This window comes from Doryrhamphus excisus, linkage group LG11, assembly GCF_037039965.1.
Source record: "Doryrhamphus excisus strain RoL-2023G ecotype Guam linkage group LG11, RoL_Dexc_Guam_v1.1, whole genome shotgun sequence".
NCBI classification, from domain to species: Eukaryota; Metazoa; Chordata; class Actinopteri; order Syngnathiformes; family Syngnathidae; genus Doryrhamphus; species Doryrhamphus excisus.
In genome coordinates this window covers 18,015,546-18,043,189 of record NC_136367.1, presented here as the reverse complement: position 1 = coordinate 18,043,189, position 27,644 = coordinate 18,015,546, and the positions used below count along the sequence as shown (strand labels likewise).

At 44.7% G+C, this 27,644-nt stretch overlaps 1 protein-coding gene across 5 annotated transcripts; it reads left to right on the top strand.

The window, feature by feature from the left end:
- The first annotated feature begins 56 nt into the window (after positions 1–56).
- Positions 57–27,415, top strand: LOC131123741 (SLIT-ROBO Rho GTPase-activating protein 3-like). Of its 5 annotated transcripts, none has more exons than XM_058065502.2 (22): positions 66–502; positions 6,854–7,049; positions 14,074–14,236; positions 15,702–15,764; positions 17,747–17,938; positions 18,434–18,562; positions 18,634–18,855; positions 18,930–19,031; positions 19,845–20,042; positions 20,198–20,282; positions 20,824–20,851; positions 21,927–22,029; positions 22,591–22,651; positions 23,245–23,322; positions 23,553–23,687; positions 24,404–24,509; positions 24,573–24,800; positions 25,017–25,090; positions 25,469–25,649; positions 25,726–25,869; positions 25,934–26,192; positions 26,592–27,415. In XM_058065502.2, the coding sequence occupies exons 1-22, from the start codon at positions 436–438 to the stop codon at positions 27,069–27,071; spliced, it is 3,294 nt and encodes a 1,097-aa protein (XP_057921485.2). In that variant the 5' UTR covers positions 66–435; the 3' UTR covers positions 27,072–27,415. The 5 variants fall into 5 exon arrangements, 4 of the variants coding, with proteins under 4 accessions (XP_057921485.2, XP_057921494.2, XP_057921476.2 ...); XM_058065511.2 differs by lacking the exon at positions 21,927–22,029 and adding an exon at positions 22,333–22,363 and having other exon boundaries at positions 18,631–18,855; XM_058065493.2 differs by having other exon boundaries at positions 18,631–18,855.
- The last annotated feature ends 229 nt before the right edge of the window (positions 27,416–27,644 follow it).

Below are 27,644 nucleotides of genomic sequence, written 5' to 3'. Positions count from 1 at the left end.
CAACTAGCAGACAGAGGGAGGGATAGAGAGAGAGAGAGAGAGAGAGAGAACGCTGTGTCATTATCGTCTTTTCCTTCAGGTCCCCCCCCCCCCACCCTGCAATGCGAGTCAAACGTGAGTCCTTGCGGTGGAGGACAGCTTGCACGGCGGACTGTCCTTCCGTATCGACGTCGCCTTAAACGCAGCAAAGAATCGGACACTGCTGAACAAAACCAAAACAGAACATTGGGACCGCCTTCTTCTTCTTCTTCCACCCACCCCCCTCCTCCTCCTCCTCCCCACCGCCCTTCTCGCTTATCCGAACTTGTGAGGCTTTCTCCGGCGATGCGGGGCCTCTGATCGCCAGTCGCCGAGCCGCCAGTCAAGCCGAGGAGGAGCGACTGCAAGACGGTATCTTCCCGCCTCGAAGATCGCCCCATCCAGCCTGCCTCCAACATGTCCTCGCAGGCCAGAGTGAAGAAGGACAAAGAGATCATAGCCGAATATGAGAGCCAAGTGAAAGGTTAGTGGTGTGCAGGCCTGCTGGTGTGCAATTGTGCAACTTTTACAACAAGTGTGTGTGTGTGTGTGTGTGTGTGTGTGGCATGAGGAGGGTGGGTCTGGCTGTCCTGTCAATGCATCAATGCAAATGATCCTGCAGTGTATCTATACATGCAGTGAAAGAATTACCCTATGAACTTATTAATGTGACTGCTGCACAACCCTTCCTGTCCCAAAGCCTCCAGACATCATGATGAAGCTGCAGGACATGATCATGTAGCAGCCATAGAGAAGGAAGGTCACACAGCAAAGAGTTGAGAAAGTCCATCAATAATGGATGCTGTCTGCATCAATTATAAACCATGAAAGGATTTTCCTCTTTGCGGCTAAATGTATGTGGCCGGATGATCAAGATAGTGCAGGATGGTCATGCAGCAGACATGGCTTGTGTGCATTCTTTCATATTTTTTTTACCTCCACTAAAAGGTCCTAGCAGCCCATCTGCTCCTTCTCATTTTCGTTTACATGAATGGAAAATTAATTGCTCCCATAGAAGATAATGAACATGGAAACCATACGTTTAAGAGTCAAAAGCATCGTAAAAAGTGTCAAAATAAGTGAAAAATATTAAAGGAAAAGTGCAGGGAATTTTTCCCATCATCCACAATCCTTATGAAACACATATGTCTCTTTACTGTGCTTTCTAAAGGTATAAAAACTGATAAAAAAGGCCGCTCATTAATGCATGTAATGGTACACACAACTATTCCATCCAATATATATCCATGCTGTGAGCATGTAGTAACAGGTACATTGATGATAACATGTTATTCTTGTATTTTAGTACTACTTCCTTCCTGTTTGCATTGATTTCACATAGCAACATAGAAAAAAACACTACACCTAGCCTAGCCTTACCTTTGGCTAGTGGGCTGATGCATTGGGAGCCAGTGTGTGCTCAAGCTAGTCGCTAGCCTGTGGTGAGGTGTCACTACTCCAGTAATGTAGTTCTTGGGCGTAACAATGTTGATAAGAATAATAATAACAATGTGGCCACGGCTTGGTTAATATTCAGTTCACATGATGGAGATACCTTGTGGGTGAGGTTTTTTTTTTTTTTTTCAGAAGAGTCGGTGTATCCCGTTACATGCATTCTTAGCTGCCTCTTTTTAGCTGTTTGACTGTTTGACACGTATGCTGTAAAGGATTCCCCATAGTGGCAGCATTGCAGGTAGGCTAGCTATTTTTTTACAAAAGGGAACATTCCCGACGATTACTCGTATCAGCACCTCGAATTACTCTGCTGAAATTACTCTTCAGGACAAGTGACGTCTGAACTCACCACATCAACGAACTGTAAGGACTCCACAGCCGTTACAAGGCTAGCTAGCAAGCTGGTGGCTAGCAAGCTGGTGGCTAGCAAGCTGGTGGCTAGCAAGCTGGTGGCTAGCAAGCTGGTGGCTATAGCAAGCTGGTGGCTATAGCTAGCTGGTGGCTAGCAAGCTGGTGGCTAGCAAGCTGGTGGCTATAGCAAGCTGGTGGCTATAGCTAGCTGGTGGCTATAGCAAGCTGGTGGCTAGCAAGCTGGTGGCTAGCTAGCTGGTGGCGAGCTAGCTGGTGGCGAGCTAGCTGGTGGCTAGCAAGCTGGTGGCTAGCAAGCTGGTGGCTAGCAAGCTGGTGGCTAGCAAGCTGGTGGCTAGCAAGCTCGGAATCTTCTCAACATCGAGTGTTGAGAGACTATATTCGCTATAACAACAAACACTCAATATCAAAGAGAGTCGTAAAAGCAAGCTAACAGGCTAACAACAGTCGGTGTAGACAAGGCGTTGCCTTGCTGTTTTTATAAAACAGAAGAGAAAGACGTGGATGTTGGGCAAAATTCCCCTGAAAACGCACTTTTCTTTGAAATGTTCATTTATCATAATTAAATTTTTATTTATTATTTAATTATTATTATATTATTATATATATTATATTATTTTATTTATTATTTCATTCATGGGATTTGCATTAGTGATGTCACGAAGAGCTCACAAGACGAGACAAAACGTGAGACTGAGATTTCAACATTTCTTTTAGGAGAAGTACAGTGAAACAATGAGACTGATACAAAGAGACTGCAAGACTGACAAAAGGGCTCACTCTGTTCATGCTCTTGTTCTATTGAATAAGGCCTCCATGGTGCTGCCTGTTTGGAGGCGAGAGACGAGGGAAACAGACACGTATGCTAATGAAACAGGCAAAATGGTCCAGTTCATTATCATTTATTTATTAATCATCTACCCAGGCCTAATGCCCATGAGAAACCTTTGAATTGACTCGGTTAGCATTTGTTTGGGTTAGTCAGACCTTCTGGAAGTAATTAATGACGCTAACTAAGGTTCCACTACACTTTGAATGCTATTTGAAGATATTTCTAGTGCTAGTAAAAAGATATTGCAATCGTAATGAAGGATGTTTGCATGTAGATGTATTCATCGTAATCACATAATGTCTTTGTTGCCGGTAGATGCTGCGTCGGGTGTTTAAAGTGAAACCTGCTTGGAATGTCATTCCGGCACAATGTGGATTTTCCTGTCCTGTGGTTGTGCAAACAGCTTTCCTCTGAAAACGCCACGTGAACTCATGCACGGAGGCCCTAGGAGCGTAGCGCCGTGCTGACTGCATTCTGGGGGGGGGGGCTCACAGCCTTGATTTTGGGCCAAATGATGTCAACATGTCAGTCTGGGTTAGGACACATGTGACCAGTCACGCATGGCTAACTGCAGACACAGCGCTCGGGTACGCCTCCTGGCCGTGGCACTAGCTGTGGCGGCGGGCTCCTTCCACGACAATGACTCCTCAATATGGGATTTCTCTACAGGCAGCCGGCCTTGGAGCCGACCTGGCCCACTTGCTTTCACGTAGAGCAGAAGTCCATGCATGTCGTTTGCAGGTCGGAGTGCATCAGAGCATGGCGGCACTACATGAATTGTGTTTTTAGGCACGGTAGCGCCGCTGAATCAACTGCAGCCTGCTTGTGTTTCCAATATGATCTTCAGGGTTTTTCCAAACTGGGATTCAAGAGTCCATTTTCATTGAGCTGACAAAATGTAACCCGGAATCTTGGTTTTGGGGCACAGCATTAGTACGGTACATTTTATAGCAATACACGACTTCTAATTTGGGTCCTGAGCCAAGAACCGGTCACCCGCACAGGAAGTGAACACACTATGAATGACTGCCGAGATACACACAATTTTTCAGAGTATTGTGCTCGGAATTGTTTCCTCCAGCCTCCAATTTATGCACAAAATCCCAACATCCTAACCCTGAGAGCAGCAGGTTGTTGATCATTAGGGTTGGGCGAATAAGCAACATGATAAATAGGTCCTATTAGTGTGCACAGTGCTGTGGGTGTGCACCGTTACAGTCATGGGGGTTGTGTCTGACGTTAGCGGGAAATTGTTGTTGTGGAAAAGTGCAATCCAAAATGTACCTTTGTGTTTGGTTGATTCTTGCTAAAGCCTTTCCCTTTGAAATGCCGCCCCGACTTGTATCTGTTGCGTTCCCCAGATGTTAGCAGTCAAGCGTCTGTGTGTAATGGGATGCTGTGGGGCGGCATCTTCTTCACTGGCAAACGAGGCTTGTCATCATTCAAGGCAATATCACTGCATACATATTCACTTCAGTGTCAATACCATACATAAATAGCCTGAAGCTAACTGCATTTTCAAAGATGACGCCCCACAGCTTGGTGTTTACCAAAGAATGACACAGAAAGAATGACCTCAAGCGCAACACAACACTTGTTTAGGCATGATGTTCATGCACAACCACTTTGGCTGCATTGCTTCTGGTACACCCAATGACTGGCAAACCAGTGCTGGACTGTAGTTTCACAATGCTGTGGGACGGCATCTCCATCACTGGTAAACTATGTCCTAATTGACGGGAACATCAAAGCACAGATGTTGAGTGGCAATACTAGACACTCATAATCAGAAGCTAACGCCATTCTCAAAGATGACGCCCCACAGCTTGGTGTTTACCAAAGAATGACACAGAAAGAATGACCTCAACCGCAACACAACGCTTGTTTAGGCATGATGTTCATGCACAACCACTTTGGCTGCATTGCTTCTGGTACACAAGACTGGCAAACCGGTGCTGGACTGTAGTTTCACAATGCTGTGGGATGGCATCTTATTGGGTGGCGGACTGTAGTATGATGCTGCCAGGCGGCATCTCGATCACTGAAAAACTATGTCATCAAAGCAGACATATTGAGGTGATTGGCACCACCATACATCCATAGTCGGATGCTAACTCCATCCTCAAAGATGGCACCTCACAGCGTGGTGTTTATCAAAGGATACTAGATAAAGACTGAAGTTCTGACTTCAACCCGACACTCGGATTGGTGTAGACGTGTTGTTCGTGCTTGAGTGACCAACAAAACCACTTTGGCTGACCCTTGTTGAGGATTGGAAGGCCATCCCACAGCAGTGTGTGACCTGTTTGAGATCGAGGCTACTTAGAAATGATAAAATGGCCAGTAAGTCTTGTTCCTTCCTTGTTACTGACGTTCCTTCCAAATGGGCCATCATTTCAAAGCGGAATAAACAGTCCTGAAAATACCCCGACCATTTTGGATCGTGTTGGAGACAAGAGTTAGCTTTTCAAGCGGACGTTTTATGCGTTTTAAATTGAATTGTGAAGTGCTTGCCGGTGTCCTGGCGTGATTATGCACACTCTGCGAAAGCCTGAATCATTCATCACATGTAGTGCAATACTGCACAGTCCCTAGTAACACTTTAGCTTCTAAAAATAACACGCCTGCAAAGGGCCAGCATGCAAATAGTATCTATTTGATGTCTAGATGATGAAATTGCACGCTTACATCAATGCAAATTGGCTCATTTTGTCGTCTCTTACACTCCTTGTTTGTTTTAAAAGCCGTCACCCCTCCCGCCGTGACATTTTATTCTATTTTGGAACTGATTGCTGCCTCGCCGCTCATCAGCTGCGGTTGCTTTTTTAGCATTTTTCAAGCAGAGAAAGTCACTCTCGTCCTTGACCAAATGCCAAATCAAACGGCTGGTGCAAGTGTCAGAAGAGAGCAAAGCAGAGGGCGAGGACAGCGATGCCTCCAGAGGCATGTAACCAAGCAACTGCACCACAGACGGGACCATGATGATAACATCTCCTCCCAGCCAGGGACCACACACTCTTTCATTTTGTCTTTGTTTATCTGCTTCGACTTCCATTCACATTTTCAGCCTCGGTGTTGCAGAGCATTTCTTCTAATTGTTATCATTTTCAGCAGAAGAAAAGTCTTTTCTTCATTGATGCTCTCAGACAAGGTTCCTTTCTCTGGACACAAATGACATGTATGCTTGAGAACGTCTCTTAGGCCTACTTAAAGCTCCTCAACTGTTTCTTAATATCTCATGGAGAGTAGAGCATTGTTCAGTCCCTCTCTGTGTGTGTGTGTGTGTGTGTGTGTGCGTGTCACCAAGCATCTCATTAGCTGCAAAAAAAAGAGATTGGTCTATAATAGAATTATTTATGGTTAAAACACATTGAAGTAAATCCAACTTTACTAACAACCACAGTACAACACCGTACATCTGTAAAATAAACACTAACTTATAATGACAGGAAGTGAAATAAATGTCAGTAATTGCTGGAGAAGGTGTAGTGTGAACTGTGCAAGTGTAAAGGTGATATTCCTTAACTGACTAAGCATGCTAGAAACAAATCCAAGCATTAGCATGACTTGTGCATATTCTATATGTGATAGCATAAGCGTTTTAATATTCTGCAAGCGACTGTCACTCCCACAGTTGAATATAATAATAATATAATAATAACTGACAATATCATGTTGCTTTTTCAGGAGATAAACCATACTGGCTGTGCACAATATGAAGAAAGTAGAGTATATTTATTTGAATCCTCGCTAGGAAGGAAAGGAATGAAGGCTTCCAAACGTCTTAAACGTGAAAAGCACAGCAACCTTGTAATTAAAAGAATCCCTGATATTTGCTATTTTTTGAGAAAAATCATTGTGAAGGCTCTCTCAGCACAATGCCAGCTGACCTAGTTTGTGTTTTCCGTGCTGTCTGCAGCAATAAACACACATGCATGTCATAATGCACGTGTGCACACACAGACACTGGCAGCAGACAAATGCAGTTGGACATCCGCTTTTATCCAATTATGATGAATTGGTTCTTAAACAAGTGTTCCGGCTAGCGGGATTGCATCCTGGTGTAGGTGAAGCTACATATACTCTCATGTGGAATTATTAATGATGGCCAAACACAGCAACACTAGTCCACCGGTGTCTCTTCCTGTTCCAATTGACTCCGCTTTTGTTGATCTGCAGAGATCCGTAACCAGCTGGTGGAGCAGTTCCGGTGTTTGGAGCAGCAGTCGGAGTCCCGCCTGCAGCTGCTGCAGGACCTGCAGGACTTCTTCCGTCGAAAGGCCGAGCTCCAGCTTGAGTTCTCCAGAGGTCTGGACAAACTGGCCGAGCGCTACTCGGCCAAGATCCGCACGTCCAGAGAGCATCAGCATTTCAAGTGAGTTGTACATTCATCAGTTGGCCTGTTTAAGCCGGGTAGTATTAGCACGTCGTGGCTAAATATATAAACAATATTTTGGTGGTTTTGAAACAGTCACTTTTAATCCAAACCCTAATTAAAACCCAAACACTAACCTTAGTATCACAACTTTTTACAATGGAATCTGACAAAAGCTGTACACCCAGGGGACCGTACTGCTTGGTAGACCATACCGGCATGGAAACAAAGGGATGGACAATAGAAGGAATAGGATGTATAAATGCAGAAGAATTGACCTGAAATGAATCCAGGGCCAAGGAAGCGTGTGGCCTCCGGCTGCAGTGTTCCTCCCAACTAGGTCAGACGCTTTATCCACTCCTACCAACCCCCGCCAACCTGACTTCTTCTGTACGTGCTTGTCATTTCATTTCCCTTTTCAAACAACTTCACGCTAGACCAGGACTCTCCAATTCTCACCGGTCACACAAAATTAGAGCGGTAAGGAAGTCAAAGGAATGAAACAGTTGCTGCTCTTTTACTGGAAGACAAAGATAGGCACCCTGTAGTGTTTCGACAGTCACCATGTCAACCATTGTCCATGGTTGGTATGCGCCATGTTACCCTTACAGTGGTGTGTAAAGTGTTTGGTCATTAGTCAATGACGGTAGTCAGTATCTGAACACAAACTACGCATCTTAAATGAAACTTTTTATTTAATTGCTCACTAAAACTAAGAACTGCACAGCCCAAGTCACCAACAGGTGGTCAGAATTCATGCTTCCATTCATCACGGCAAGTCTTCCAGGTCCTGAAGCAGCAAAACAGTCACAGGCCATCACACTACCACCACCATATTTCACTGTTGCTGTCATCTTCATTCATTCATTCATTCATTTTCTACCGCTTTTCCTCACAAGGGTCGCAGGGGGTGCTGGAGCCTATCCCAGCTGTCTTCGGGCAAGAGGCGGGGTACACCCTGGCCACTGGTGGCCAGCCAATCACAGGGCACATATAGACAAACAACCATTCACACTCACATTCATACCTATGGACAATTTGGAGTCGCCAATTAACCTAGCATGTTTTTGGAATGTGGGAGGAAACCGGAGTACTCGGAGAAAACCCACGCATGCACAGGGAGAACATGCAAACTCCACACAGAGTTTGGTGGAATCGAACCCTGGTCTCCTAGCTGTGAGGTCTGTGGTGTTCACAGCGTCAGTGAGACATGTGGTTGTATTTTTAGTGAAACTGCTGCTTGCTAATTGTTGACCGCTCCAGGGTGTACCCCGCCTCTTTGTTCCAGCATACCCCCTTGACCCTAATGACAATAAGCGGCATGGAATATGAATGGATGGGACAGATCATCATAACAGTGAATTTGTGGGACAATTAACATTTCAAAACGCACATGCATGAGTTAAATTAAAAAGTTTGTTTGTCCTGTCATGTTTTTTTTATTGTACATTTTGTGTGAAAATCTCGTTCTCGTGTACCCCAGTCCCGTGAATCGTCTCGTCCGATGACTCGGGTGTCTGGTAACAGCGCTACTGTCTACCTACCGATCTGTCCGATCTCTCGGTGGCTCTTTTTGTCAGTCCAGGCACGTCGAGCCGCCATCTCTGTGGGGCTGATTAATGGAGCGTTCTGTCCAAGGAACACCCTGTAAGATATTCATGTCACTTGACTTCCCTTGTCACCCCTTGTCCCAGATCCCCCTCATCAAACCCCCCCTTTCCGTCACTTAAAATGCTCATCATTATAAATGGATGTCTACTCACTGACTACAATGACTACAAAGCCTCAAGCTTTAGTCCCAATTCTGTTTTCAGACTGCCTTTGTTATGTAGCTCATTATTATTATTATGAGATATGCTTTTATTTCTAGCATCACAAAAGGAACATTGAAAATGACTAATCAAAGGGTGGAAAGTTGAAGAGAGATATTGGATCCCATTGTGGAACCATTCATTCATTCATTTTCTACCGCTTATCCTCAGGAGGGTCGCAGGGGTGCTGGAGCCTATCCCAGCTATCTTCGGGCGAAAGGTGGAGTACACCTTCGACTGGTGGCCAGGCAATCACAGGGCACATATAGACAAACAACCATTCACACTCACATTCATACCTGTGGACAATTTGGAGTCGCCAATTAACCTAGCATGTTTTTGGAATGTGGGAGGAAACCGGAGATGCACGGGGAGAAACTCCACACAGAGATGGTCGAGGGTGGGATTGAACTTGGGTCACCTAGCTGTGAGGTCTGCGTGCTAACCACTCGACCGCCGTGCAGCCCCATTGTGGAACCGGAGTATGTTTAATTTGAATAAATAATAAATCTCAAGGAGTGGACAAGATAAATCCGCATTCTTCTCCTTTTGGATTCGACAGCCTACTCCCCCAGCCACGCCTACTCAATTGTGATTGGTCAGAGCCAGTAAAGAGGATTTTGATATTGGTTATCACTGGATTCCAAAAACATGCTAGGTTAATTGGCCACTCCAAATTGTTCATAGGTATGTGAGTGTGAATGGTTGTTTGTCTATATGTGCCCTGTGATTGGCTGGCGACCAGTCCAGGGTGTACCCCGCCTCTCGCCCGAAGACAGCTGGGATAGGCTCCAGCACCCCCCGCGACCCTCGTGAGGAAAAAGCGGTAGAAAATGAATGAATGAATGAATGAATGAATGGATCAACATTGAAGAATCCGGTGTCAAACTGTGCTTTGCTCTCGAAGCAGCTGTCTGTGAATTGTGGAGAGCAGAGAGGAGAAGTGGCTGGTTGTTAGCGATGTCGGAAGTGCGGCATTAATCGTTGCAGCTTCTCCATCTTGACTAAACAATGGCAGCACACTGTTTTCGTCTTATCCACTCGTCTTTGTCCGTTTACGTGTTCCAGCTGGAAGGCCAAGTGTTCCCTAACACTTTTAACAACAGTCGAGGCTTTTCAAGCTCTGGCTTCTGTTTAGCCAACAGCTGGGCTGCACAGCGTTTGATTACCGAGTGGACAGGACTGTATCATCAGGGACTTCCACATCCTGTCCCTCACTCTCTGTACAGTCCTGACACACTTCCTCGCCGAAAACGTGATTCATCAATACAGGCGTCCCTCACAATATCGCTGTTCGGTTAGCATTCCCTCACTATATCATGGTTTTTCTGAAATGTAGCCTATTTCACGGTCTATTATTAGTGAAAGCATTGATGCGACATTAGCTTACATGTCTTACCTTAACACTGCATGACGTCCGCCAAGGCATGTCTCACATCTTAGAGAGGAAAAACCTTTTTCGTTTCCGTGCTGAAATGGTAAGATTTTGTCTTCTTAGAAGAAATAAATCTGAGGCTCACCGGTTAGCTCGCCAGCTTGCTAGCTCGCGGCCGTCTCAATGTCTGCATCATAAGAGTTATGCTATGTGGTGTAAACAACAAATAATAATACGAGTATAAAGGTGACTATAGGGTTGTTATTCCATCTCTGCATGGCTCTAATGTTAAAAAACGTATTTCTGACTTCATGGTGGGTGCACGTCAGTCTCGGCAGCATATCCCGGATTGTAACATCCCTAGCCAAAACTGTAAAACTTGCATTTTTTGACTAATGATGGACTTTAGACAACCACGGAACAGCATGATATATTTACTAATATACAGTATTTTACAAAAATGGTGATAGAGTCCTGAAATTGGAAGCCCAAAGTAGCAAGGTGTCACTGTATCAAATCAGTAAAGTCAGTATAGACTGACCTCAAATACTACATTTCCGACTGCACCTTTAATTTGACACCAGAACATCTATGATTGGCGCTTTATGACTTTGTTTTCCATTGTTGGTCTCGTGTGTGGGTCCCTAATGGTCTTTCCCAGGAGGACATTTTGTTCTGCTAGAAGAGAGGACGCAGGAACCTTATAAAATACTGAATACTTGCAATATGTTCACTTTCGCTGAGAGTGGCGTTCTTTTCTTCGTGACCCGCGAAACCTTGGCCGTGCATGTTTCTACTACTTTTTTTTTTTCTCCTTGTCTCCTCGCCTTATTGAAGAGCAGCCAAAGGTTTGACAGTTAATCTCCTGGCATCCTGTGTCAAGGATCCAAGCTCGTGCTTGGCTTTGAAAGGAAGGCCTGCGGGGAGGGCGGCATCACCTTTTTACCCAAGTGCAATGAAAAGCCAATAACAGAAGATGCTGATGCAGCACTCTGGTTGCTATCTTTTACACCAATATGCTTCTAATTCACCCGACGACGGTGTGGACCTTTCGGACTGAATCAACAGCGCCTCTGCTGGTCGGAGCCAAGAAGTGCACTCCATTTTGTAAACATTTGAATAAGCGGACATTGGCATGCACCTATTCCGCCTAGAAACCCTTCTGAAAAAAACTCCAAAAAGCCAACAAGGCTCCATTTCCTTCATGTGAGCTCCATATGAAGCACATGATTATTATTATTAACATAGTTACTAACATAGTGACACCTGGCTATTACCTGGCTAGCGAGTAGCTTCAGCGTCGCTCACAATGTAACACTATATATTGGAGATGTATTTTTGTTTTTGAGGCTAGGTCACTGCTTCTCAGTTATTTTCTGCCATGCCCCCCACCCCCACCCCCAAGGGACAGAAATGTTTTTGTGCAATACTTGTGAAATCCTCGAGATGCACATTTTATCACACCACAACCGCACTCCATCAACTGACAATATGAGGCATACTGTACATTGAAAAGGTAAAACTATGATGATGCTATGTTTGGATTTATTGACTTGACACTCGAAAATCAAAGACAAATTCCAAAGAGTGTTTATTTTTAGATCTAGTCTCCTGTTTAAAAGTGTCCTTACCCTTCATGATGTTTGCTTTTCCTTCTTCTTCAAAGAAAAGTGCACTTTTTCGGAATTCTGCTCATCTTCCACAATGAGACATGAAGACATGTTTTGTCCCTTTCTGTGCGTTCTGATGATATAAAGATATATAGGCATAGAAAACCATAAAACCTTTTAATGGCCGCCTTTCTAGGCAGAGTAGGTGTGTCCCTATATCTTTAGAAGACACGGAAAAGACATTTTTTATGTCTCACTTAAGGGTTCTATATGATGCGCCAAATTACAAAAAAGTATTTTTTCCTTTAAAGTGACCCTCTTAAGTACATTCGGAGAAAATAAGAGATGTTATCTTTGTCTGAAATGTCTTTGAGATGTTTTCCCCCTTTGAAGGAAGACGAAGAGTCTTCCGCCGTCATGTTATAACAACGTCCGCCATAAAAGCCAAAATAAGACTGGCCTTGGAAACGTTGGCACGGGTCATCTATGGCCCATCAGCGACCTGCCTCCATCTTATTTCAAATAAAAAGTAGTATCACTGTTGTGTTTCGGTCACAACAGTTTGACGATGGAAAAACAGTCCAATGTTCCCTGAAGACAAAAGAAGATAAACAAACTCTTTGGTGTGAACATAATTGAACTCACATGCTCCCTCGAGCAGTGAGGCAAGAGCAGCCAGCATGCTGGCTATTCCTGTGTGTGTGTGTGTGTGTGTGTGTGTGTTTTTGTATGTCGGAGGGACATTTTGAGATAGAGGACAAGATTGTGAGCACATCTTTTACAGAGGCAGCCAATGAGTCAATGTGCCATTTTGGTCTGAATGAGCGAATAAAGTTCTAAGAGCGGATCAGGAAGGCATTATGTGCTCATAAACTATTCATTCATGTTTTGGTTTTGCAGTTAGGACTACGGGTATGGCCAATCCATATTGCCATATTGGTCAGTAAGTGAAACACACAAGCCTACACCAGACTACAATAATAGTACAATGTAACAATAACACAATAATAGTGGTTTTATGCTGCTGATACCGATCAGCAGAATTCCTGGTTGCAGCCTTGCTTTTGGCTATATGATTAAAAAAATGATAACTGGTGAAAGGTCCTGTTTGAAGGAAGACTTTGGATGTGAGAGTACGTTGGTGGGGTTCAAGCAGGACTTCCAGGTAGCACGTAGGTGTTAGCAGCCAGCGGACCCGGTTTCTCATCTCGTCTCATAAATTCAGTGACTTTTCACTTCCAATTTCCTTTTTGTTGAAGCATTGCCACCATCATTCCTCATGGATGATGCAGTTTGAAGTTAACAAGTCAATTAAAAGCGCACGTGAATAGTAACATGGAAAGTCACCTCGATTTATGAAAAATGTGAGGAGTGTTAAGGAAATCAGATTAGCATCTTTGTTTTGGTGTTTAAAGATCTTGTCTTGTACAAACCGATGCAAGATAACGGTCCGTGTGTAAGAATTGTTTAGATAAGGGGTGGGCAAACTACGGCTCGGGGGCCACATGCGGCACACCAAGCGTTTGAATCCGGCCCGCCAGTTACTTTCGGAGTATTTAAACTTTTAACATGATGTCTTATCCAGTAAAAAAAAAAAAACTAAAATTAAATTTCATAGTTTGAGTGAAATGAGAACATATATTATATATATATATGTTAGGCTTACAAGTGTAAAATAGTGTGTGTGTGTTAAATACCGTATTTTCTGGACTATAAGTCGAACTCTTTTTCATAGGTTGGCTCTTCCTGCGACTTGTACTCCAGAGCGACTTATAAATGAAAAAACTGTTTATGTTACATAAACACTGGACACCTTTTCTGGTCATGTTTATTTTTGGTGTAGCTGAATAACCATTGTTAGCATATCTTACACCTATTCAGCCTGTTCTATTCTTTTATTGTTAGAACTTGCCTTCCAAGAGGATGTAATGTCTGTTTTGGTCAAGTAGTTTGTAAAATAAATTAGCCGCAAAAAATGCGACATACTGCATTGTGACTTATGTATGTTTTTTTTACCTAATTATGCATTTTTGGCTTTGTGCAACTTATACTCCGGAGCTACTTATAGTGCAGAAAATATGGTATATATTCTGGCCCCCCGTACAATTTTGTTAACTCAACAAGGCCCACAAGTCAAAAAGTTTGCCCACCCCTGGTTTAAATCTTTGTGTAAAATGAACAACAAGTTCACAAGTCTCCACCGATTAACCACTCTCCTGTCTTTCCAGGAAGGACCAAAATCTCCTGTCCACCATAAACTGCTGGTATTTGGTCCTGGACCAGACCAGACGGGAGAGCAGAGACCACGCCACACTCAGCGACATCTACAACAACAACGTCATTGTCCGTTTGGCGCATGTGGGCGACGATGTCCTCAGACTTTTCAAAAAGGTCAGATTTGTGAATTCAGTGGATGTAAAAGTCACAGTCGTCATGCGTGTCATCCGCGTGACCGACGTGTCATTATGACGCCATGTATGTCCAGCAAAAATATTTGCTTCCAGCCAGAGCTGGATGCAGTCATTAAAAGAGGCTCCTGAGCCTTAGGTTCCCTACAGCCGTCATTTAAAAGTCAATTACATTCCAAATGAAATCCACCATCCATCCACATTGGACTGTATTGTTATTATTGTCATCACGAGATGAGACGATACATGAGATTGAGACGAGATGAGAAGTACAACGAAAAAAAAAATATGACGATATATTACTCATTTCATTTCTTCTACTTTACACTCTTCTATGTGTATGCTAGTGGCCCCGCCTCCACCCGTCGAGACAAAAAGACTGTATGGAAGCAGGAGGCAAAGAAATGCATGCACATAATAAGATAAGATATAATATTCTAATATTCTAGTATAATATTCTAATAATAAGAAGTCTTTATTAGTCCCACAGTTCATTTTCATTTATGTTGTGATTTATTTATCATCCAAGGCCTCGTGCCCATGAAAGGTTTTTTTTTTTCTGAATGAGAAATCTTGTCACGTTTTAATCTCGCGAGATCTTGTGACAGGCCTAATTGTTGTGTTGGAAAATGTTATTGTTTTTATCCTGCATCTGTGTATCGGTATCGGTCCATTGATTGATAACATTCCAGACGATCAATCTGCTAGACTCTCTAGTCCTTGTCGGTGAGTTATCTGGTCCAAGCTTCTCATTCACAATGCCAATACAATTGGGTGTTTGTCTAACGCAGTTGCCATTGGTTACGCTCTCATAACAGATCTGCATAATATGCGCTTTGTGCGACGACAGGAAAGCGCTTGTGGTTGATGAGGCTGTCCAAGAGATCTGAAATCACTATTGTTTGACAGCGATGAGAATGGAGGGTAATTTATGCCCTCTTGGGGGGTTCTGCACTGTCACGATGGGGGCCTTGATGGCTTGGCCTTTAGCCAGCCTCCGTGTAGTCCTCTATGAACAGCCTGCAGACAATATGAATTCAGCGCAAATTAAAAATATCTTCCAAATGTGTTGCTTTTACGCCGATGATATATGACACATGTGGGATGCGTCGTCTTGGGTGTTTACTGCGGTGGAAACTCAGCAGATGCACTGAAGTTTAGATGTGGCGGAAAGACGATGTTTTAGACAAGTGCTCCCTTAAGAGTTGAACTTCACACTCGTTCTCAACTTTGACCCCTTTCTTCCTCGGGGGGCCTCTTAGTGCTGTCAGAGGACATGTGCTGTTCATCATAGCCCCCCCCCCAAGCAACAATAACTTGATGACACTTGGGAAAACTGCGGCGAATCTCCCTGCAAAAATGTGTTGGGTTCGATTTATTAGCATTGAGCATCATATTTTCTACTTTTTATTCAATGCTATTATTTTTTCTGCTAATATATTTTACAGAGCAAAGACATCGGAGTGCAGATGCACGAAGAGCTGGTCAAAGTCACCACTGAGCTCTACACAGTAAGTCAAAGGAATATGATTGTTCTATTTAATATCCATAACAGGTTGTCTGCTCCGCCTTGCGTGCATCGTGGCCTGCCAAGGGCTCGTCCCGCCGTCGGACCGGAACCTGTGAAACAGCTGGCCAGCCCCACACCGCACACACATACTTTACGCTCGATCAGCACTTCAGCCTCTAAATGCTCCCGAAGACATTCACATTCATCTGTTGTTAATTTCCTTCCCCTGGGTGGGTGGGGGGGGCGAAGGGGAGAACTTACAATGAGCAGCTGAAGGTCGGACACATCTGTTTGTCGGGAAAAGCTTATATGTGTGCGTTCAAAAAGACTGGGATAGCGTTCACGTGCAGACCACATGTGCACGTGCGTTGACTTGCAGAGCAGGTCTGGTTGGTAGATAGAAAACAGCTGCCCGGTGCTGACGCCTCCTTGTTTGGCGCAGGACAATGCAGGCACGTTTTCCTCGAGAAACTGCCTTTCTTTCCCGTCACTCTCCCGTCGAAGTCGTTTCCTGTCAAAGGCTTGTATCATAACCAGGCAGGCTATAGTGACAGGCCTGGTTATGCATGGATGGCACGTGACGTGGTTCATTCAAATTGGATGGGCATGAAGATGGAGAAAGCACCCCTGGAGGTATAGCAGCTCGTCCAGAAACCGGAAGGTTGGTGGTGGTTGGAGAGGCCACCAGACTACCCCAGGGCAGCTGTGTCTACAGATGTAGATTACCACCACCAGCGTGTGACTGAGGAGTGAACACATACTAAATTATACCCTCATATCCCCCCAAATCTCCTTTGTGACAATAAAAAAGCAAGAAGAAGAAGCCTGACAGGCCTGTAGTTACTATCAGAAGTGAAAAAGTAGTATGCAACATACGTGATGGACTATTGATCGTCTACTGGAGCCCAAGTGGTATTCGGTGTCATGTAGCAGGGAGTGTTGCACACTGTCACCATGTTAGCCTCCCTCCTTTATCGACCTCTTTCTCTTTGTTGCTAGGAAACCCAAACTTGAGTGCGAGACATGAGGGAAGCAGATGCTGTGATGGTCACAAGACGGCTAACTTGATTTCATTATCTATGTTGGGGGGTTTACTCAGTGATGTGAAGGATACTATTACATCCATGCAGTATGAGGGCCTGATTGAGAGCCTGTGTCGTTTCACTGTCTTGATAAATACTTCCAGCATGTACAGTCACACCTCCCTCGCACAATTTGTATGTGGTGTCCTGAGTGCATTCGTCTTTGGGAAAGAAAGACTGTGCAGGTGCTCCAGTATTATACATAACAGGGACTGGTTATCTTTTTGTTTATCCTGGGTCTTTACAAGGTGAAACCAAACAAGCAGCAGGATAAAAGCACATCAGACACACCCAACTGAAAGCTGCTAGTTCAACAAGATGATGAGGTTACACTCCCTCTATTAATGAATGGAGTAAACAAAAAAAAAACAAATACATTGCAATGGGAAATATTGTGGACTATGTAAGGATGTACTTACACCAGAGGCCTGAACCCACTTCAAGTAGGGGAAATCCACAGGGTACTATTGTGAGTACTCTGTAATTCTCAAGGCAGTGTGGTTAAAAGTGAAATATCCAAAGAGTAAAATGTACCCGGAGTTCAATCCCACCCTCGGCCATCTCTGTGTGGAGTTTGCATGTTCTCCCCGTGCATCCGTGTTTTTTTTTTCCCGGGTACTCCGGTTTCCTCCCACATTCCAAAAACATTCTAGGTTAATTAGCAACTCCAAATTGTCCATAGGTATGAATGTGAGTGTGAATGGTTGTTTGTCTATATGTGCCCTGTGATTGGCTGGCCACCAGTCCAGGGTGGGAGTCCACAGCTGGGATAGGCTCCAGCACTCCCGCAACCCTCGTGAGGATAAGCGGTAGAAAATGAATGAATGAATAAAATGTAGCGCAAACCTTACCTCCGACGGTTCCTGATTTTATCGTCATCTTCTTTGTTTGGTGCTGCCAGGTGATGAAGACGTACCACATGTACCACACGGAGAGCATCAGCGCGGAGAGCAAGCTGAAGGAGGCGGAGAAGCAGGAGGAGAAGCACATCGGCAAGGCCAGCGACATCGGCGCCGCCTTGTTGCGGCACGGTCACGACGACCGTCCACAGCGACGCAGCTCTGTGAAGAAGATGGAGAAAATGAAAGAGAAGGTACGTCTTTGTCTCGACTGGCAGTGTCTCAGGTTTCAGTGAACAATTCCTTCCATCTGCCAGGACCGGGGAGCTGCGGTTCATTGAGGGGCTACATGAATCCTGACATAACATTACTGAAGCGGAGCATGCCAAACTGCTTGAAACAAATTGTGTGTCCTTAGTGTAACTGTTAAGTCACACTATCCTCCATTTTCCTATGCTGGCATCCATGTTTCCAGCTCCCAGGTGCTGGCAGCACTCATGTAGGACCCAAGACATACTGTAATTATATTGCTACTGACGTATGTTGATGGCTACTTTGGACAATAACAGCTATGTGTTGTTTCACCCTCTGTGCTCAGTCCATCTGCACTGCCATCCAAGCTGCACGCTGACTACTTTAATGTATTTTTCCATAATCCTGCTAACCGCCAGACAAAGCAGCAGCACTAGAATAAACAAGTAACCCTTATCATCACACAATCATGTGGCATTCTTTCTTCTTCTCCACAGAGGCAAGCCAAGTATTTTGAAAACAAACTCAAGTGCACAAAAGCCCGCAACGATTATCTTCTCAATCTGGCAGCCACGAACGCCTTGGTGGCTAAGTACTACATCCACGATGTGTCGGACATGATAGATGTAAGTGGAGGCGCTCAGTAAGAGAAAGGTACGAGTGATGACGTGGCTAACGGCGGCTATCCTGTCAGCAGTGCTGCGACTTGGGCTTCCACGCGAGCTTGACACGCACCCTGAGAACCTACTTGTCCGCCGAGTACAGCCTGGAGACATCTCGCCACGAGGGCTTGGACGTTCTAGAAGGAGCCGTGGACGCCATGGACGTCCGAGGGGACAAGCTGAAGTTCATGGACACGCACAGCCAGATGTTCTGTCCTCCCTCGCGTTTCGACTATCAGCCGCACATGGGGGACGAGGTGAGCGCCATGGAAGGAGGCTCTTTGTGGTGTTTCTTGCACGCTGCTTATCAAGTGGATGTCGCTTGTGGCAGGTCTGTCAGGTGAGCGCGCAGCAGCCCGTCCAGACGGAGCTCTTGATGCGCTACCAGCAGCTTCAGACGCGCCTGGCCACGCTCAAGATAGAAAACGAAGAGGTGGGTTTGCTGAACCTTAAAAGACAAAAGTAAAGTAGTTATTATTAGCACTATCATTAGGATATGAGGGAATTATGATATACTTCTTCTCCTGACCTCCGTAGCAGCACACCGGCTGCTTGGCGCATGTGTCCCAATACAGTGCACCTTGCTGGGCTACACTAAGTGGCTCCTCCCTCTTTATGATCTGATCTACTGACCCTTGTAGCAGCACACCGGCTGCTCGGAGCATATGCTCAAATACAGTGCACCTTGCTGGGCCATAGCAGGCGACTCCCTCCTTTTTATACTCTGGGTCTCCTATACAAATGAATGGTAATGGTAATGGTTTTATTTCATTTGTCATATGCATCACATAATCAGTTCCCAGTTCCACATGTCCAAAAGGAGTAGGAAGAAGCAAAGCTTATTAAATCACCCCTCCATCTGGTACTTTTACAATCAGTAACTGTTTGTTCACTTCCTGCTTTCCATAATACAGTTTAAGGGTTTTTTGGGGTTTTTTTTTAAATAATGTACCTCGTCCCGAAGTACAAGGTGATATGACCATAAATTGACATAATGGGTACTATAGTAAGTGTCAATATAGAGATATATATAGCACATCATTGTTTGAGGGTCTTACTCAATCCATTCCATGGTAGGGTTGGTCAAATCCAAATTCATCTGAGTCCTTCTTACATCCAGGTGTCCACAAGCTTTTTAGTTAAAATAACTATTAAAAATGTATCTGTACCATATCGGTCTTGAGAAGCAGTTTGAAAAGAGCGACATGGTGCATCTCTAATTCCGTGTGATTTTTTTTTTTTTTAGGTGAGGAAGACGATGGACGCCACCATGCAGACCCTTCAAGATATGCTGACAGTGGAGGACTTTGACGTTTCTGAGGCTTTCCAGCACAGTCAGTCCACAGAGTCGGTCAAATCGGCGTCGTCCGACTCCTACATGAGCAAGGCCAACATCGCTAAGAGACGAGCCAATCAGCAGGAGACGGAGGGCTTCTACTTTACTGTAAGTTCTGACGGAGGGTGTATAAACCACATATATATATGGAGTATATAGTGTACTCATCTACACATGTATATACTGTATGTGTATACATGTACTGTATACATATGTGAGATATCAGTGCCTTTTTTTAGTATGTTGACTGTTTTATTGTGCAGAAATACAAAGAGTTCTTGAACGGCAGCAACCTCATTGTGAAACTTCAAGCCAAGCATGACCTTCTGAAGCAGACGCTGGGAGAAGGTGAGGCTTATCAAATGTAAATGAGACGACTAAAGCGTGAGGGATGACTTTTTGCCTCATATTCTCGACATTCATTATGCATCCACTTGTAGCTAAATCGCATTTAAAGCCGCTACAAAGGCATGCAAGGCTGAGCGTGTGAGTTGTGTGACACAAGGTAGGATTTAGGATGCTTCCTAATGGAGCGGCGTGAGCGGTGTGAGCGCGTATGCGAGTCAGGAAGCGAATACAGGAAGTGATGGTATGAAATCATACTACCATTTCCAGCTCGCATATTTTCACACTGCATAGAGAGAGAGCAGTCGGGCTATCCCGGGGACTTTGCGGAGCTCTTGTGCCCGTTGCCATGTCGACGGCTGAATGACCGCTGCTTGGCGGCGTGACAAATGCAGCCATGGTGCTGGAGCCCATTGAGTGCGCCTGAATAGATGCCTGTTTTCTCATAACACTCCTCTCCATCTCCATCTGGCAGCCGCACTCACTCTACTGTAGCGTTTTTAGACGCAGCCTATATTCTAATTTCATCTCTTTCCCTTTTTAGGGGAGAGGGCTGAGTATGGAACAACAAGGTAAGATGTCCCGTGACAAGATAGGAATCGAGTCCGTGTTGATGTGTAAAATCCTTCCCTCGTGTGCCGCTGGATTTGGCCTCAATGACAGCAAATGAATGTTGGGAATGGGAATAGGAAGACAGGGTTAGCTTTTAATGAAGGCATTGTGCAAAGATTAACATGGTATTATCATTCAGGGTTACAGGATCAGTCAATTTCCTGCTTTTTATGTCACATTTATGTCACACTGAGTCACCTATGTGGTCTTTCTTGGCACATAGAAGCTAACGCTAACTCTAAAGATCTGTTTTTCCGACATTGATGTTGATGATGAGTTGAGACAGGGGTGTCCAAAGTGTGTCCTGGAGTCCATTTGTGGCCCACGTCTGTTTTTTTTATTGGCCAATTTATTTACAAGAATAATGTCAAAATAGTAATAGAAAAATATGAGAATTTGACAAGATTATATTTGGAGTGATGTTGTTTTAGTGGCATAAAGTTGAAAACAGCAAAACAACATACTCTTATTCCACTCTTTCCCCTCTACAACTTCTATCTTAAAATAAACACACAATAACTTGTTAGCATACTGAATCTTCGCGTGTTGCATCCTTTGTTTCACTATGTGTTCCTCACTGGAATAACGTTTGGTCACCCCCGATTGAAGATGATACACAGGTGCATCTCAATAAGCTAAAAAAAGTAATCATTTAAAAAAAAATCTGTGGCAGTCCAAATGTATCTGTGGCAGTCCAAATGTATCTGTGGCGTGCTGAAAGTATGACTTCTCCAAATGAATGTATAGGAGAAGCTGACATGCATCACAACCTGCTCTAAAATGTGTAAAAAAAAAAATTAAAAAAAAAACGTTAGCCAGCCTGTCCGTTGTCAAGATGCTATGAATGTTTTTTGTTTACTTTTTGACCACCTCGTAAATTCCCACTTCTCCTGAATGCAGCATGAGGCGTGAGTGTGGTTAAAGGCAGAAGATGATGTTTATGACCTGGGACAGCAACTGAATGATTATTCATCATTGTCCTACCCACCGTGCACCCCCTCCCCACCCTCCCCACCCCACCTCCCTTCTCCCCAGGCCCCCTCTACTCCCCCCTAAACCCCAGAGAATGCGGAAGTCTAGACCTCGCTCCATTTTTAGGCGTAAGCTGTTTAACGGCAATCTGGAGGCCTTCATCCAGGTATCAGCAGCCCGTGTGCTCTCTGTCTCGCTGACGGTTATTTTCTGGGTTGCTGTTTTGGTTTTTTTTACATTTCCCACACCTTTGGCTACTCTTTTTACACAATAGCTCACGCACTGACTCTCCTCCTGCTCGTGTTGAGGCATATTTAGAAGATAATTTGCAGTCTTAAGAAGCCGAGGCGTGTATTCCCAATCAATGCTTTGCCGACTTCCTCTTGTGTTCTCTTCTTTGTCTGTGAGATCTGTCTTTCTCACTAACGTGTTTGTGGTTGTTGTCGCCTCTCCGCTGCTGTCTGGCCAGGGGAAGACGGAATGTCCGTGCCAGGACTCAGGTACTCTGTCCTCTCGCTGGTTGGCATCACCATCACTCTAGCTCCATTTCTGGGCCTTCGTCCTGTCCTTCATGTGCACACACCGTAAATCATAGCAACACACTCTTCCATTGCATTTCTATTCATTTAAAACACACACATATGATTTGTGCATGTATTTATTGTTCACGTGCCTGTGATTATTACTCCCATCATGAATAGGACTGTTTCTATGCATGTCACTGCAGGACTCGGGGCAGCCTATACCAGTGGTGGTGGAGAGCTGCGTCCGATACATCAATCTCTATGGTGGGTCCTCATGCAAATGTCCTCCTTCTAACTGACAAGAACCGTTTTCTGAATGCCTTATGTGTGTGGTTTAGTCATTTTTATCTCTGAAACTGCTTCATTTAGGCCAAAGAACATATCAAAATTGCTTAAATATGCACAGTTTTGGACTAACAATAGGCCATGGTCAACCGCAAAACCGCAATGTTTTATTAATTAACATATTTTTCAAAAACCGTGATGGTGTGAAGCTGTAAAATTCCAAGTTACGAAGCTGCAAGGTACAAATGTATATTTTTGATGATTAAAAAAAACTCTCTGAAAGCGAGCGTTCGGAGCCATCCCAAACTTTTTTCAAATGTTCAAACCTCATTATCTGAAACTCGGGTATAACTCGGGAGAATACAACATTTTAATGACATTTATAGGTCAGAAAAGTGGAAAAAAACATCACAGGTCCCCTTTAAATGCTTTCATTTTTAAAGATTTTTATCAAATCATTTTGTTCAGCTATCTCAGCCCTCAAAGATGGATGGATGGATGGATAGATACTTTATTCATCTCCAAGAGAAATTCCCAAAAATATGTCATCTCATGGCTGTATTTGTCCACAGGTCTTCAACAACAAGGTATATTCCGAGTCCCGGGATCCCAAGTGGAAGTCAACGACATTAAGAATGCATTTGAAAGAGGTTAGTCCTCCCGTCCGCCTCCATTCCATTCCACTCCACTCCAATCTACTTTGCTGTCTGAGCGAGCCAGTGTGTTACATGAATACACAGACAGGGTGTATCATTGTAGATGCATAATGACATATTAATGATGTAATGATGTACTACGCTAATAATACATGTGCTAACACTGACAATGTTAAAGACTAAGACGAATGATGGTGTGTATGTGTGTGTGTGTGTGTGTGTAGGAGAGGATCCACTGGTGGACGATCAGACTGACCATGACATCAACTCTGTGGCGGGCGTTCTGAAGCTCTACTTCAGGGGTTTGGAGAAGCCGCTGTTCCCGAAAGAGCGCTTCCTTGACCTCATATCTACGACCAGTGAGTCATGATCTAGGAAAACACCTTGTGGAGCACTAGCTCTCTAGTAAAAGGGGTTATGTTTTCTATGTGTGATTGGAACATCCTTTTAGTAGATTGTGGTTTACTATAGCCTCTTGTTAGTGTGTAATTACTGAAAGACAACTTGCGTGTAATATTGCGTTCACTAGGTGGCAGTAATGTTTCATTGACTATGTCCTCGTAGTCCAACATAACATAGTGAAAAAATGTCTCCTCCCATTCCCTGTGGAAGTGGTACATTCTTGGCTTCATACTTAGTCCGTCTTTGCCACTCTGTTTCAAGCCTATTGTTAAGTTTAAGTTCACTGGAGGCTAACTAGTTAGCTCGGTTGATTAAAATGGGGCCTATTTTGCTAATTTTTACTAATTTTTACATTTTACTAATGAGGGTTGTGCATTTGGAAGTGAACCCTGAAAGAAGTTTGAGATTGCTCTGAAGGCTTCACCTTCCTTATATGGGCATGCCTGGGTAAAAGCTGTTAGCTGTACAAGCTGAGCGTGACCAATCACCGCAGAATGGGTGCAATAAAATAAAACAGACTGTTTTGGAAATACAAAGAAATCCAGCTGGGATAGGTGCAGATTCTGGAAGATCTAGAAAGCTTTCTGTGCGGGTTATGGCCCATATTGTGGCCCTTCACTCACTGATTTTTGCAGTTCCATTCTGACCTCTCTTCGTGGATATTATATTCCAGAACTGGACTTCGGTTCAGACAGAGCTCACCACCTTCAGCAGATCATTGCCACCCTCCAGCAGCCCGTGGTGGTCGTCCTGAGATACCTGTTTGCCTTCCTAAACCAGTAAGACGCCTCACAGCGAGCGGGCTTCTTGGGTGGGTGTCCTAATCTCGTCCATCCCTGCAGTCTCTCCCAGTACAGTGACGAAAACATGATGGACTCCTACAATCTGGCTATCTGCTTCGGCCCCACGCTGATGCCCATACCCGAGGACCAGGATCCCGTGGCCTGCCAGGCGCACGTTAACGAGGTCATTAAGACCATTATCGTCCACCATGAGGCCATATTCCCAAGCCAGCGTGAGCTGCAGGGACCTGTGTATGAGAAGTGCATGGCTGGAGGCGAGGAATACTGGTGAGTTAAAGCAAACCTATAGGACTTCAATTAGGAGTACTTCAATTCACATTTGAATATATCGTACTTATTGTACATACTATTCATGTGTACCGTTACTTCATAGCCGGAATCATAACCACGTTACAATATTGTGATGGAGCTCCTCTATTATCCATATTATTATTGTTATTATTATTATATATTTTTAATTATTATTATTATTATTCCACACAGTGAGAGCCCCCACAGCGACGCCGGCGCTCTTGATGAGGTGGACAACGGCACTGGACCCAACACCAGCGATGATGGTGAGTCACGCTAATCACGTCTTATTTGAACCTGACGGCAGAAGGACACATTTGCAATCTTACCGGAATATTATTAACTATAAACATTGTACTACTGTAAAAGTACATGATATATACTGGGCAAGTTTGAATTGCACAGGAACATGTGTCATATTACATGACAAAAGCCATCATTTTACAAGTAAAGGAAAAATAGACAATATAGAAGTCATCATTTCAGGAAAAAGCTAAATACATATATGTACTATATTCTATATTCTGTACTATATTCTGTACTATATTCTTGTAAAAGTAGCAGAAGCCCTAGCAAAGCCAAGCGTGATTGCAGCCTCATCAAGTCATCAGACGACAACTCACTTTTCGTTTTTCTCGGTCCAGAACTGGAGCAGATCGAGGCCATCGCTAAGTTTGACTACGTTGGTCGAAGCCCCAGGGAGCTTTCCTTCAAGAAGGGAGCCTCACTCTTACTCTACCTGCGGGCTTCTGAGGACTGGTGGGAGGGACGACATAACGGTGTGGACGGTCTAATCCCACACCAGTACATCGTGGTGCAGGACATGTAAGCCACACGACAATGCACCGCGCTAGATGTCTGCAACTCAAGTATCGAAAACATGTTTTGTTTTCTGATGAAGGGATGATGCGTTCACTGACAGCATCCAGAGGACTGACAGCGAGGCCAGCAGCGGATACCACGATGAGCGATCCTCATCCAGGCACGAGCACCAGGCTCTGTCTGAACATCCTCTGGAGCACCGCTTTGGAGCCGCTTTGGGAAGGTAGCTTTGGTCATTGTTTGATTCCTCTCGGATGTCCGACCGATCTCCTGAAACCTCCTTCTAGGATGAGAGTGCGTTCAGAGGGCGCTCCGCTTCAACGCCACAGGAACGGTGATGGTCACAGCCCCACCAGACATGCCTCTGACCAGCCCCCGAAGGTGGCGCCTCGGCCCTGTAGCCCTCATAAAATAGCCGTCAGCAGGGGCCCGACGGACAGTCCGGAGAAACGGCATCTCTCCACTTTTCAGCGATCGTCTCCCGGCATGGCTCGGCATGCCAGCGTGGGAGACCACAAGACCCTGGAAGCGGAAGCGCTCGCAGAGGTGAGTTGGCGTTGACAACCGTATTATTTACACATGCACAATTACATAGACAATTAGTATGCTAACATTAGCATGCTAACATTAACATAGCACTGAGTGCCTATCGATTAATGACATCAATGAAAATGGTTAAAAATGTTACTTGCTAATGCTAGCATACTAGCAATGCATGTTAGAATTAGCATGCAAAACCTAGTATAATAGGACCAAGTGTTTATATAAGTATGTACTTGTGAAAATGGCTAAAAATTGTAGTATGCTAATGTTATCATGCTAATATGCAGGCTTCTCCACTTTCTGAGCATTTTACCATGTCCAATTTCACTTCATTTTCATTTTTTTTGACACATAATTTTTTATAATTTTTGTATTAATTTTCCCCTCTGCTGTGTCTGTCAGGACATAGAGAAAACAATGAACACGGCCCTCCATGAGCTGCGTGAGCTGGAGAGACAGAACGTCGCCAAACACGCTCCGGATGTGGTCCTGGACACGCTGGAGCCACTAAAACACCCCTGCGCTGGTGGGGGTGGCGGGGGTCAGGAGGTACCCGGCAGCCCCCTGCACACCATGGTCATCAGAGATCCCGACGCAGCCCAACGGCGGAGCAGCAGCAGCTCTTCCTCTGAAACAATGACTACCTTTAAACCCGCTCTGGCGGTGCGGAGGCCCAACGCGCCCGTCAGGCCGCCGCCCGTCAGACCGGTACGACCTGCTCCCGTGCTCACGCAGGGCCAGGGGCCGCACCGTTCCAGTAGCTCCAGTTCGTCAGGTCTGGGAAGTCCGGGCATGACACCCACTGACAGGGTTTTCCCCAAAGCGCCTTCCCCGTCCCCGTCCACGTCCTCGTCCTCCTCAGACAAACAGGGTAACATGTAGCAGCCAAACACCTCCGTCTGATGGCCTTCACTCTGGCAGCACCAAGTCTGTAGTTGGCTTGTAAATTCTCCAGTCATACACGACACTTCCTTATTATAGCAGTAGGGGCGGACCACTTGCATATGTTGGTATCGGTGCGATACCAAGTTAGTACAGCGCCAGTCTTGCTGATGCTGATACTTTTTACTTGAAATATTTCAACATCATTGAATGGGTTTGCTTTTTATGATACGAGTAAAACACAAGACAAACTATTTCACAATATATAACAAGTAGGGGTGCACGATATCAGGGAATTATGTCATACAGATCCAATCAAAATCCAATCACATTAAAAATAACTCAGATAATTTGAATAAGGCAAGATTACCCGTACTGTGCGGGTGAGCAAATCGAGTGCTCCTTTTGTCTCCTGCCTGCGACATTAATGGCCTGTCCTAACCTCCCCTGAGCTCACTTGTAAACAAACATTCACTCAGAGAGAGCAAAAAAAAACCTTATCAGCCACCTGAAAGGCACTGCGGCTGCTCGGGGCGTGTGCCTGAATACAGTACACCTTTCTGGGCCACGCCC